This window comes from Oreochromis niloticus, linkage group LG11, assembly GCF_001858045.2.
Source record: "Oreochromis niloticus isolate F11D_XX linkage group LG11, O_niloticus_UMD_NMBU, whole genome shotgun sequence".
Lineage (NCBI taxonomy): Eukaryota > Metazoa > Chordata > Actinopteri > Cichliformes > Cichlidae > Oreochromis > Oreochromis niloticus.
The window spans coordinates 6,437,214-6,450,952 of NC_031976.2; the positions used below are offsets into that span (position 1 = coordinate 6,437,214).

Consider the following 13,739-nt stretch of genomic DNA (forward strand, 5'->3'; position numbering starts at 1 on the left):
TTCATCAGTGAAATTGGATTTTAATAGATAAATATATGTCACATCTTTGTTTTCCATACAGCAGGTTTAACATCTGAGTCCTTGCAGGACATTTTGTGTCCAGGGACGAGTGGCTTGCCAGTAACTCCATCTGGTGGAACAGACTTGTGTAATGTTTACACAGACAAGAAAGCTCCCATTAGGCTTAATTGAAAAAACACAACCAGAGTCCATATTTATTGGGTTCCGAGTCCCCTGTCCAGCAACCAACTTATAGTGACTTCAAATAGCAAACTGATTCCAGATCAGTGATTCTAGATAAACAGCAATCCAAGACATTTATCATCAATCAGTAGAAAGACACAATTACATTAAAAAGTTATGAATATCAGTCAGCACAAATCAACACTCCTGATTTCTAGAACACGAGACCGTGATTATGTCTGTGGTAGAATAAGCTGATATGTTTGATATACACTAGGTTGCTCCTTGATCATGTCAGAACACAGGCAGGTGCATTTCTTTGGGAAACTTCCCGTCAAGGTGACACTTCACACGTGGCTCCATGAAGTGCACCTCATGAGAGAGAAAGCTATGAATGAAGGCAATCCAACCCTGATCACGAGCTCAGACAAGACAAACAGGAAACACGTTTGTTTTTGTTTGGGGGTTTTTGCATTTCTGCACAAGTTAAATATGTTTTGAAAAGGTAGGACCCACAGAATACAATTACAGACACAGAGAGCATAAATAGAATTAATAAAAATATATATCATCTATCGAACTTTCTAGTGCTTTTGTCTTGTTTCGCTTCAAATGCATAAAAGTGCACATCGTTTCTGGATGAATACTAAGAGACAGAGATACACAGAGAGCTACAGGAGAGAAATACATAAGAATAAGTAAATAACAGGAAGGGACGAGAGGTCACGGTGGTGTGTGTCTGTATATCTGTCCAAGGTGTTTTTGTACACATGCGTCTAAATGCATTAAGAGAACGGTAATGTGTGTGTAGCTACAATATATCCAGAAATATACTGTACACTGGAGAGGCAGTGTGGTGCATCAATTCTGCTGATCTTTTATCAACAGCAGTCAGCAGGATCCCGGGAATGTTTTCATGCTGTAACAGTAGTGTAAGGTGGAGGAGCCTGCTTGGGAGGGACACTGACACTGTCATCATAAGGAGGTAACAGCACCTGGAAGATAAAGAAATGAGAACATGACTCACAATAAATACCATGAAAATCAGTCTGATCAATATGAACATGTTTTTTTAAAGTTGCATAATATTACATCACTTTTGATGTAACTTCAAACAGAAAAAAATTAAATATTAACAATTTTGGGGGGATTAAGTGAAATATTTGTAAGCCCAGAAAGAACAGCTTGCACAGAAATCAGTCTGATTCCCCAATAAAATAGGCTAAACTGCAGGATTGCAGTTAAATATGATTATATAACATGTAAAACACAAGTATGGCAAGATGACCAGCCTTATTTGTTCTACATTACATAAGCAGTTGGAGCGGTTGATTGGAAGCCTTCTTAGACAAAATATTAAAATAAATGTCATAAATAAGAAAAAAAAGGCATGCAAGCAGCAGGCTGTACTTCAGCACAGTGCTGCTTTGACCTATATACTACCATGCTTACAGCAGCTGTGCTAACATGTAGTAGCCATCAAGCTTTCCATGCTCATTTTTGAATTTTTTGCAAGTCTTTTTTTCCCCTTATTTTATGTAAATTTAAAAAAAAATCTACTATTGCAATACTATTACTATTACTATTACTATTATATCAGGAAGGAAATGTAGTACATGAAGCGAGTGTCCTAAAAGTGTGCCACGTGAAAAACAAAAGCATCTGTCAGCAGCCAGATTTAGTTTTGAGCTGTATACAGATAACTAAAGAGGACAGATCTACTTGTTCATCTTCTATTATTCATCCCATACACCAAAAGTAAAAGTAGGGTAAGTGGGGAGCTCCAAACTAAATTTGGCTAATGGTTGTCTATATGCATCACAGAAGGCACAGTCTTAATTGGACTGATGTCTCCGCTCAATGCCGTGTCCCGTTATGTGATATGACAGAGCCAGAATTGAGGTCCCACCATGAAGGAACTTAAAAAAAACAAACTGATGTATTTGAAGGCTGTATAATGTTTTCCTGGATCTGAAAGATCTCTTTCAGCATTTCAGCACTCATTCTGGTTTTCCTCCTGACAACAGAAATGTGGGCTTCCTCAACAACACTATGTGTTTGACCTGCATGTTTTATTAAGTATTCAACAATGAGTCACGAGGGTATAGTCTTGCCTTTGTGACAATAAACTTTAATGATGGTGAAATAAATATGTGGGATGTTAAGTAATCAATAACTTCCTTTAGGTCTGTACTTGCATATATAAGATCATTTTAAAGAGTTTGATTTTACATTATAAAGCAACTGGATAGATGACACTGTTCTTCTTACTTTCAGCACATACTGAAATCCCTTTAAAGTACATACTCTAGCATGTGGTATGCATATCATGAACTTTAAGGTTACTAAACAACTTCAATCATGTGTCTGTGCCCTGCTGTGACACATGTGACATCATCTGTTGTCCAGAAGTTCATATGTCAGAATGTCAACAAATATATACATACATATATATACATATATATACATATATATATATATATATATATATATATATATATATATATATATATATATATATATATATATATATATATATATATATATTGCTGGCTTGCATACTGCAAAATGTGACCAGATGCAATGCACTGTGCACTATGTATTTGGCATATTTGTCACAGCTGTTGTGAAGTTTACTGAGGACCAAACTGCACACACCCAGCTGAGACTGACAGAGTGGTAAAAAAAACTTCAAACAAAAGTCTTGGAGAAAAAAAAAGCACCACACAGAGGAGGCAGAAATATACAACAACATCCTAAATAAAAAGAACAGTGCATTGCATCTGGTCACATCTGGTGCATTAGATTATAAATAAAAAAAGAACTGACCGACTGCAGGTGAGCCAGCACGAGAGTCAGTGAAAACACAGTAATTCAGTGGAAACAAAACACACCATATATAATTTAAGGGAAAGGAATAAGAAGGTACAGGTGGATTCAACTGAGACAACTGTGAGCTGTAGAAAGGGAGGGTACTAAAATAAAGAGAAAGGAATATAAGGATGCTAAGCCCAAAATAATAAAATAGGAAGCAAACTGACAGAGAGGGAAACACAGAAGTCAGGATTACAACCGGAAGCAAGCAGCACAGGAATCACAACGACAATATTGGGGTATAGTAAATCTTCTGCTACATTGTGTATGTATTAGAAAGCATCTATGGATACACAGCGGATCAAATCTAACAGTGGCTATTCCATTCCAGCTAATAAATCCCCAGTCTGTTACTGTAATCCCAGTAACCACCATCATGAACTGCATGTGTGCCATGCCTGAAAGACACCATGATCCGTGGGAAGTGGGGCCAACCAAGAGTCATCACCCACACCGACTCCATGAAGAGAAATTAAGCATGCTTTCTTCTATGATGCATTTACTTATTGTTCCAATAAAGCACCTGTGTGTGTGGGTGTCAATGACTTTTCTGTATGCCCAAGAATACAGTTCACATGCAATGCATTAGTGGACCTTTGACCTAACCATCATATAATTGATGTAACACCATGCAAGCTGCTAACCAAAAGCCACAAACCCGGCTGTGGTATGTGGGGGAGCTTCCATTAAATATGGCTAGCTCTAATTGAAAAAGCATCCCTGCAGACGTGAGGCTGATGTTAGGAAATAAATGGCTGCTGATATTCTGGCACTCCTCACTGATGATGTCAGTGAGCTGGAAAGTTGCCTCCCGGGTGCCTCCCGTGTTTTACACATCAGGAGCGAGAGGAACTACAGCGCGCAGACCATCAGGTGCTGTTTTAAATTGTGTGGAGTGTTACGCCCTGAGGGGTCTTAAGTTGCAGACTGGGAGCACAGGTTTTGTCAAAATACTTGTGAAACCCAATATATTGCCAGGTCAAATATCAGTCCTGATGGGGCCAGTTACTGGCAGCTCCTTATGTGTTCAGACCGAAAACAACGTTTTGCAATAGTCAAAACAGGTCATTAGTGTTTCTATAGCTCCATTAGTCTTCTCCCCTCTGTCAGAGTCAAGCAGTTAGCTGTGTGGGCAGTGGGGTAACAGTGAACTGAGAGCCAGGTCCGGTCAATAAGACACCAACATGAGGCCCTAAAACACTCAGAAAGAGCTTACTGTGCCTATCTAATGACTTCACCAGCATGGATCCTCATCTTTCTTTCCAAGTCTGTCCATTCATCCATGCTACTGTAGCTTCTGTAAAACTGTGTGCTACTACAGCACAGCTTTAAATGGTCTTTGTTCCATCAACATAGTGACTTTACGGCTGCTAGACTGGCCTGAGCAGAGGAAACCTACGCAGACGATCCAAACGTGACCTGCAGTCTGGATTGCATAAGGAAACTGTTTTTCCACAGAAGCTGCTTTTCTGCTTTTTGGAAATTTGCAGAAAAACAGCAAAGATCAGAAACTGTTTAATGTTAGTTCCCTAGATGATGATTTAGACATGAAAGAGGGTTTAATGGACTCTGCGTATAATATATTATACTTATATTTGTATAAGTTTATTCTTATTTGTCATACTTTAATAACTGCTGACTTTTAAATTACAAGTATTTGGACAGCTGTACACTGCACGTGAGGAATGAGTGCATTATTAGTGTTGAAGCGAGAACCCCCACACGTCCGGCGAGCTCTGCACACAGGCGTTTGTAGCAGCTCACTGGAAAATGTGAGTAACATTCGCACAGGTGGTCTGACAGCAAAATAAAGTGCTGCTAAAAAATACTTTTTTCTTCTGCTAGTCTGATTTATTTCATTCTTCTGTGCTCTAGAAGTTCAGCGTTGGCTAAAACCCATTGAGAAAAACACATAACGTGTTTCGTGACCTTAATTAGCACACACAATCATTTACTCTGGCTCAGTCCCACAGAAAGTGTGCTGCTGCTGCTGTGAAAACGCTTCGAGTGCCAAGTATATATTCATTTCCTGCTGAAAATAGTCCCAAACAAATGCCAAACAGACCACTGTATTTGTAGCAAACTGTTACAAATACAACCAGAAAAAGTGGGCTTGATGCTAAATGCTACCAATATGCATGGAAAAGTCCTGAACGTACATGATATCATGACATCACCAGTCTTATCATTTAAACAAAGAAGTCGGCGCTGTTCTCAGTACTTACAGTGGTGTCATTGGTCGTAACGTACAGCAGGATTTCAGAACTACCCCGTCCGCTCACATACCTGTAGCAGTTCCACACGCATGCTATCAGGTATGCCTGAAAATAGGAAGAAAGAAAACAAAAACACATGTTAGACACATGGCCTACATAATACAGTTATGGTAAATAACAAATCAAATCCAAATTGCTATCAGCCACGTTGGTAGCAAGGCTCAATGGATGGTTGTATTAAAGCTTTAAGTCAAGCAGCTTCTCCTTGTTACTATGCAAATTAATTTTCCAAGGTGTTCCAGATATAACTGGGTCATCTTGTCCCCAGAGAAGCTGCGGTGTAAGAGTAAGTTTTCTGCACACCTACTGACACAGATGGCATCACCGTTACCAGAATGTAAGGCTGGAGTAAAATTGTTGTTATTCTAAATAAACTCTCGCTCTTCTTTAAATTCAGATTGTGTTTGCAGAATCTGTCTGAGGGTTAGACGTCTCTTTATAGTACCAAGTTCCTGTTGTTCTCTGTCATCCAGAAATCATCTGGCTCTCAGCAGGCAGCTTGCTACTGAAATGCCTCAGCCAAACACAACACCATCTGCTACATCCATCCGCTAGCAGGAACCCAAGCCAGGCTGGGCTCTCTAACATTCTTACCATAAGAACCAATTAAGTATCAGCCAAAATGCTCTGACAGCTCTGTTATTCAAACAACCTCCACAGGAAGGTGCAGATCGCTTAATTTAGTTCATGGTCCACTGCAAAACCATGCTGACAGTGTGATAATGATGCTGATTGTGCAAATCCAATTATTTGAATCAGAAATTATTCAGACAGTGGTGCTGATTAAAAAGATGGATTTGGGGTAATTACATGGGGGTTGCAATCTAAAAAGGCCCTGATCTATTATAGTATGAAACATATGAGCTTCTATTAACTGTTACAGTTTATTTTATCTCAGTTTATGTCAGGCTTAGCCTTTTGTTGTTAAAGACTAAATGTTTTGCTTTTAAGCAGAATCACAGCAAATATCTGACAGGATTACTGGCCTGCCTTTAGATACATAATACAAACAAGTTACTTTTTAGGATTTTTCTTGTGTCGTCATGGCTTTTTAAAGTACTTTGCAACTTATTTTAAAATGAGGCTAAATAATGCACTGACGCCAAAGCGCCCTTTGCCTGACACAGGTTTATGTCAGAGCACAGATGTCAACTGCATCTGGACCAGAAATTAAACTATCTTTAATCTGTTCTCGAGTACAAAGCCTGTGCGATGTCCAACTGCACCCATGTAAGAATAAGGCTGGTGAATGTGTAGTGAATTCACCAGCCTGTGCGATGTCCAACTGCACCCATGTAAGAATAAGGCTGGTGAATGTGTAGTGAATTCACAGTAAGCATATGAGCATCTTGTGTGACACCTCGTGCAAGCTCTACCCAGGCAGCACGCTCACCTAAGCTCGCCCCTCTTATGTGCTTATAGTGAGAAATGTCAGCTTTGGACATTGGCCTGACCTGATTCACCTGACACCATCCGGAGTTCATTAACAGCTCAACTCCACAGGATTTAACGGGTGTGCCCACACTTTGCAAGTGGCCAAGTGCCTGCTTGTGTTGTGCACATTTCCAACTGCCACACTGCCCAAGTGACCATTAAGAGGTTTATTCTGGAGCTCCCTGGGACACACTTGGATAAATAAGGAGTTTACTACTGCAAACACACTTAGTGTGCATGGCACAGGCCAACTTAGATGAAGTGATTGGTTGCCTTGGAACCATAAATGTTTGCTTAATTTTACTAAACAGTGTTCAGTAATTGAGTACCAGAACACACTGACCCTCCACGAGCCACTTTACTAGTGTGGCTGAAAAAAAATAAATAAAAGAAAAAGAAGTCACTCGTCACTAGGGCTGGTCAATAATACATTTTTACATGATAAAAAAATATTGCAGAATCAATGAGAGTGCAAAGCAAAGAATTTATGTTCCTTAGCGGGCACAATAACACGACAAGCCCAGAACCTTCTGGAGCGAGAGCTGTATGTCAGCCAATGATGATTTAGTAAAAAGTGAGCTACTTCAGCAACCTTCAACAAACTCTGCAAAACATTCAAGAAAACTCTTCCTGCTCCAGGTTGAAAAGACAAACTTGTTGCACCACTAGAGGCCAAAACTTGATTTGATCTTGATTTATCGGCTATGGTAGTAATCAGGCCTGGGTGCAGCTAGTGAAAGTGAACTCCTTTCCAAAAAACTGATTTAACAAGGGGAGAATTACTTTTTCCTGCAGGACCGGGTAGGGTTGGAGAGGTCTTTCCCCTTAATAAATGAAATCATGAATGAAAAACTGCATTTTGTGTTTACTCAGGTTATCTTCGTCTAACATTCAAATTTGTTTGAATGTGACAAATATGCAAAAAATTAAGAAATCAGTAAGGGGACAAATATCTTTACACAGCACTGTATGTATGAGTTATGCTGTGTCACTACTGTTGCTGCTGGCACCTTGTGGGAATAAATTCATACTTTACATTGCATACTCTGTCATAAATAACCATAGCTGAATGGAAAAGAAAAATTGAACATGCCTCCTGCCTCCTTATGTTTTTTTCGCCGCAGTAACCATGTTGTTCGGCCTTTCTTCCTGTGTTGTCATAAATATCATCATTGCAAATTTCCTTGAAAAGTTGTGATATAATTTTGAGACTAGATCACACACTCCTACACCCGACTCTGACTTTAAATCTTTCAGTAGGAAAGCTCAGAGTAAACCTTATATTACAAGTATAGTACTACACTTCTTCCTTCTCACTTTGACATATAAATAATTAAAGAAATGGTGTCTGAATTCAGTGTAGCTGCTTTGGGGTTCTGGTATTGTGCTCTCCACGTTTCCTGCTGTGATAAATCAAATATGTCTGCTGTGAAAAATACAGTCCTATTTCCAACAACTGTTGGGATCATGTATAAAATGAACCAGCAATATTTTTCTAAACATTTGAGACAGGGGCAGGACTGCATGAGCAAATTCAAAATAATATCCTTAAAAGAGAATCTGGAAAATCTGCCTGATTACAGTTTTTTGCCATCAGTGCCTGAGTCCTGACGGGATCCCATTTTTGGGCCCTATCTCAGTCAGGCTGGACTGAGACTGTGGTCTGATGAACCAGAAGCTAAAATTCTTTTTGGAGCTTTCTAAATGTCTAAATCCTCCTTCAGAGGGAAGAGAACAGCTAGCTTATTATAATAAAGTTCAAAAGCTAGCATATGCAATAGAATGGAGGTCCATTGGTGCACATAGTATGTGAGGGCATCATTAATACTGGATGAAAAACACAGATTTTGGAACAATAAGAGTCCAGAGTTAGGGTGCCATATTGGCCTGCTGAGAGTCCAGACACATCACTCACGTTTGGCACAAAATACAACAAAGGATGCTCCAAACTGTTGAGCATCTCAAATCCTACAACAAGGCGGAGTGGGAAACACTTACAGAGTGGTGTAAAACAAAAAGGTGTCCAGACACTGAAAACGAGCACAGTCAAAACAATATAAAATGTCTCTGTGTCAACATTTGATATGTTGTTTTGAACGTTTGCAAATCATCGCATTTTGACTTTTTACACAGCATCTCGGCTTTATCCACAGCACGCTTTCAAGATTCATTCCTGGGCTTTACTTTACCTAGAACCAGTGAAAGCTAATCAATTTCCACCTCACTTCAGTCACATCACAGAGCCACATGTGAACAGAGGGTTACGTAAAAAGGCAACAGCCTGTGTAACAAGGTTGCATAATATTGTCAGCAGACCAGGAAACATTTCTAAGTGCTGCTAAGCATATGAGACAAATATGTAAACTGGGCGCAGAAAACTTTACCTTAAAGCTGAGAATACAGCCGATGAAGAGCAGCACGATGGCGACCAAGCACACGTTACTGAGAGCAGCGACTTCCTCTTTGTAGGGAAAGTTCTCAGGCTGAGGAGGAATCAGAAAGACAGCAGTGATGTTTTCATTTCATGTCAAATTATAAATGATAAGTAAAATAAATATATACATATATCAGATGTTTCTCACCAGTTGCTGCAGGTAATCCTGAATGGTGTTTGGGTAAACTACGATGCTGACAGCCACCAAGGTGTTGAGGGCAAAGTCAAATATTTGGTAGCAGAAAAAAGGGATGATCCAGGCAGGACGTAACTGAAACAAAGACCTTAACGTTAGATATTTGGGACAGAATTACTTATTTATCCAAGAGCAGAGAATCAACGGGGAAACAGCAGGCGAAGTGGGGAACCAGCAACACGTGAAATACAATTATGACAGTAAAATACTTTTTTTTTTACCTTGTAGGCACCATATGTTGCCATCCCACAGATAAGTATCATCAGCAGAGAGATCGCTGAGGCGATGCACATGTCTGAAGCAATAGGAGAAAAGGTATAAATTCAAAAAAAATATACAGATCTTTGCTTTCTATTTAAGTCAGGCTGAAGTCACATTGGCTGTGGCGCAATCAATCCTGAATTACATTTATGAAAATGTTTAGAACATCGTGTCATCGAGGGACCACAAATGGAGAGCAGAAGAAAACAATGGCATACTGCATCTGTCAACTAAAAAAGGATTTAAACTCTGCTCTGGGATACACATCATGTCAGCATGACCTGAAATCAACTCAACAGAACAGAACTAATCATTCTGTTACATAAGCGCAGGGCCGAGCAACCTTAAAATAAAAGTGGCACTACGGGGAAATAATAGTCACTTCAGTGAAACGCCACTTTTCTTTCCTGCCTGACCCATTATTTTCCATATTCTTTTAATAATGACCTGACAATCAGTGTTTCACAGCTCTGAGTCACAGGATGAATCACATCTGTGGTTTAAAAAAAGAAAAAAAACAACTCAGAAGTGTGACACTTTATTCCCAGAATCTAATTCAGGTAAATGGCAAAATACCAGTATAAAAAAGCTTTTAAATGTGCCATGATTTTCTGCCATTTGGGGCAGCAGAAACAATTGTGGCCACCCGGTGATGATCACCCATTTTTGTTTTATTTTACCAGCTAAGGAGTAAAATATCTGGCAACAGCTAAATTCTCCATTATGTTCACAGGCTTGTTGCTAACCTTCCCTTCTTGCTATTTGGTGGTGAATGCTTAAGCTATTATACATTTTACACAAGCTATTATATTTGTTATTAAGAGTAATTTCAGGAAATAATGACATTTTGTTGTATAAAGACTGGAAGCAGGGAAACTGTGCCCCAAATCGATATAGCAACACGTATAAAGCTCAGCCATTAGCATGTTGTATCTTATCTAAAGTGCTACTACAAAACATAAAAATGTGGCTAAACAAAGGTTAGCTAGCAGAAAAACTAATAAGCTTGTCTTTCTTCCCCAAACATTTATAAATATACCTAAGCACTGATTCTGTTTGGTAGATTATAGCTAACCAGAAAATTTGAGCTTAAAATCTAACACCAAAGCTCAATATTTATATCATATAACTCATGTTTAATTTGGCATAAAAAAACATTAAAATGTGACAAGCTAGTTGTTAGCTTCAGCGTGTTCATGATAAGCTAATTAGCTCAGGTAATTCCCCTTCAACTCCAGTTACACGCTGAAAATAAACAAATGGAACTAGTAGCTTTCTTCTCATCTAGCTTGGCACAAAACATTGTTGGGAAATTAAACAATTTATTCCTTCATCACTGAAAATGAGCTAAATTATTTTATAATTAGAACTGTAAAACACTGTTCATTGCTCAATGAAGCCCACCCCCCTGCTTTACCTCATGAATTGAATTAGACTTGGTGCTCTTTCAGTTAGACTTTCAAGTCAAAGCCCTAAGGATAATGATGTTTTTCTTCTCAGGGTAGAATTATTTTACTAAGAAAAGATAAACAAATAGACATGTTACTGAGTGAACTGATACTTATAAACCTCAGAAATCTGAACATTCTATCCATGTAATTGTAAAACAGCAGCGGCACCGGCTGGTCCAGCATGTGCTAATGGGTCACAGGACAACCCTCATCCTCTGGAACTGGGACAATAGTCGTTCCCAATCAGAGAGTACCAGCACCATGTGCTGTGAGTCACCCCTGGTCAGACTGTTCCAGCATGCACCTGGTGTGTTAAGAAGGCTTTTCAAATGCTCTGCACAGATGGACATTGGATTTTGCGAGGCTGTGGCTTTGGGTGTTTTTACTTATACAGAAGTGAAGACAGTCACTTCAGACAATGTGTGAGGTGACGTCATTTTAATAACACAATAAATTATTCCATTAGTTAGATGACAAATCTACCTAACGCAAGAGTTTAAGTCATCCATCAGTCATCTCTAGATTTAGATTTGGGTGGAAGAGAAACACCACAGAGCCCAGTGGGTTTTCTAGAAATCTCCAGCAAGGTTTAACCCTCATATACAAAAAGATACATGAATGCAAAAATTCATAACAATAATCTCCTTTATAGCTCTTAGAGACCACTTATGGTACATTTACTGCAAAATGCTACTTACTGGCATCATCCATGACATCCAGGTCATTAGCCAGCTCGGCACTGGTCAAGTGGTACTGCTCAGGATCGCTGAGCGCAGTGAGCAGGATGAGTAATACCACAGCATTGATGAGCTTAGGGACAGAGAACATATGGACAGATGAAGGCAACAGTATGCACAGATGGCGCACCAGAAACGGCATGTAAACCTCTTCATCTGTCACCTGACATACCACACATAATTAATAATCTGCAGAGCAGTGTCTGTTAGTGCTCTTTACATTACCTAACTTTTAATCATCACAGACTGCAGCCAATCACCATCCTTAAATTCTTAAGTCTTGGCGTGGAGACACTGCAGCTATGTTAAATGAAGTACCTACAGTAGAAGCTCTAAATAAGTCTTTGTTTTGCTCTGGCCCGCACCTCTCATTATTCAGATGACTCATACATCACCATTGATCAGGTGAGTGTAATGGAAAATTCTCCACAGCCAATTGGCAGCCTGACAACAAAACCTGCTACCTGAAGAGGCCCACTGCTGATTTATTCATAGGGAGCAGAAAGAAGCTTTTTCCACATGTGGTGTTCGGTTTAGTCAGTCTGATATATTCAACTACACCAGCATTAATTCACAGACATGCTCCACAAAAGCTTAGTGCCACAACACAGAAAACACTGAATTGTTTCATTCATCAGTTTTAGGATACTTGATTAAAGTGTCTATACTATAAGTAATTTCTTAAATTAAGTGTTATCAATAATCCTGTATTTACAAAACAGTTTGGATAAATTAACTTAAAACAATGTCATTTTTATATTTTGATCCCAACTATGTAAATATCAACAAGCCAAGTACAGAAAAAGTCTGACGTGATATGATTTTAAATGACAGACTATATACTCTTAAATCCTGTGCTCATATCATGTTGTCTCTGGCTCTGCTGTTTCTTGCAGTGAGTGACAGAGTTAGGCGATGCTCACCATGTACCAGACCCCCAGGATGATGGTTCCCGTGCGGACATGGCAACACAGGCAGCAGCGCGTGGAGTACCAGCGGTCCCACGGAGAGGCCGTCATCATCATCTTTTGTGTGTCTGCAGGCATTTACAAACGGTGTCGGTGTGTGTGAAGGAAGAGTCCCCGCTGTCCTATCGACGTCCTCACCGAGCAAGAGTTGACGAACAGGCTCTGACTGCCCCTGACCCGTCCGGTACTTATCACGGTGAGCAGCTTAGCGGACCAGAAGGCGACAAGCCCGCGTCACGGTTAAAATCACGACTTCCGTTTTTTCAAAATTAAACACCAGCGGTCTCACTGTGCTCTTTAAGGTGAATATTTATCGCTTTAATACACCAATATAGCATATACTAATGTATTTAGCAAACGCGTCACCAGTTTATTTTCCTCAATCTACCGATTCAGCAATTTCAGTTCATTGTTCTTCACTGTGTTAAGCCAGTGTGAGACATTTAAATTATTTTAAAGGAAGACTAAAACTCTGTTCCGCCCACTAAAGAAAATTAGTCTTTTTGTGTGTCCCGTATTTTAAGATGGATGTGATTTGATGTACATTTTGTAATGATAGCGATGACATAAGGAGCAAATAAATAGTTCCAGTATATAAGATTAGTTTGATGAGTAATCAGATCAAGCAGACCCAATTCAAATTGTCAAAGTCATCAAATGGCAGGCTAACGTGTGCTTGTGAAATCAGTCATTTAAAACTTTTTTCCTCTTTTCTGGACACTACCCGAATGACAACTTGACAGCATGCTAGTATTTTGAAAAAAGATCCCGATGCTTCCGGTTATAATCTGATCAGCTTTGCCGATCCGCTGCAGAAGGGCGCATTTACTCGTCCTGAGGATGATAAACACTGGAGCGTGTGACAGATTAGATAGGATCAAATCCGATGATGTAACCCGTCATTTCCAGAAAGTTATACAGCCGG

The 13,739-nt window shown here is 39.5% G+C and overlaps 1 protein-coding gene across 1 annotated transcript; it reads right to left on the reverse strand.

Moving 5' to 3' along the window:
- Positions 1–13,064, reverse strand: LOC100694834 (lysosomal-associated transmembrane protein 4B). The gene is made up of 7 exons (XM_003459378.5): positions 12,770–13,064; positions 11,808–11,919; positions 9,619–9,692; positions 9,350–9,472; positions 9,152–9,250; positions 5,283–5,378; positions 1–1,178 (listed from the first exon to the last, which is right to left on the reverse strand). The coding sequence occupies exons 1-7, from the start codon at positions 12,890–12,892 to the stop codon at positions 1,098–1,100; spliced, it is 708 nt and encodes a 235-aa protein (XP_003459426.2). The 5' UTR covers positions 12,893–13,064; the 3' UTR covers positions 1–1,097.
- Positions 13,065–13,739: the final 675 nt, after the last annotated feature.

Excerpts from the sequence above, each read along its gene's own strand:
- LOC100694834 (XM_003459378.5), bottom strand. The coding sequence starts at position 12,892 with ATGCCTGCAGACACACAAAAGATGATGATGACGGCCTCTCCGTGGGAC. Across the intron at positions 11,920-12,769 it reads TCCTGGGGGTCTGGTACATG|CTCATCAATGCTGTGGTATT; the intron begins GTGAGCATCGCC and ends TCTGTCCCTAAG. Across the intron at positions 1,179-5,282 it reads TTACGACCAATGACACCACT|GTGCTGTTACCTCCTTATGA; the intron begins GTAAGTACTGAG and ends TTTATCTTCCAG.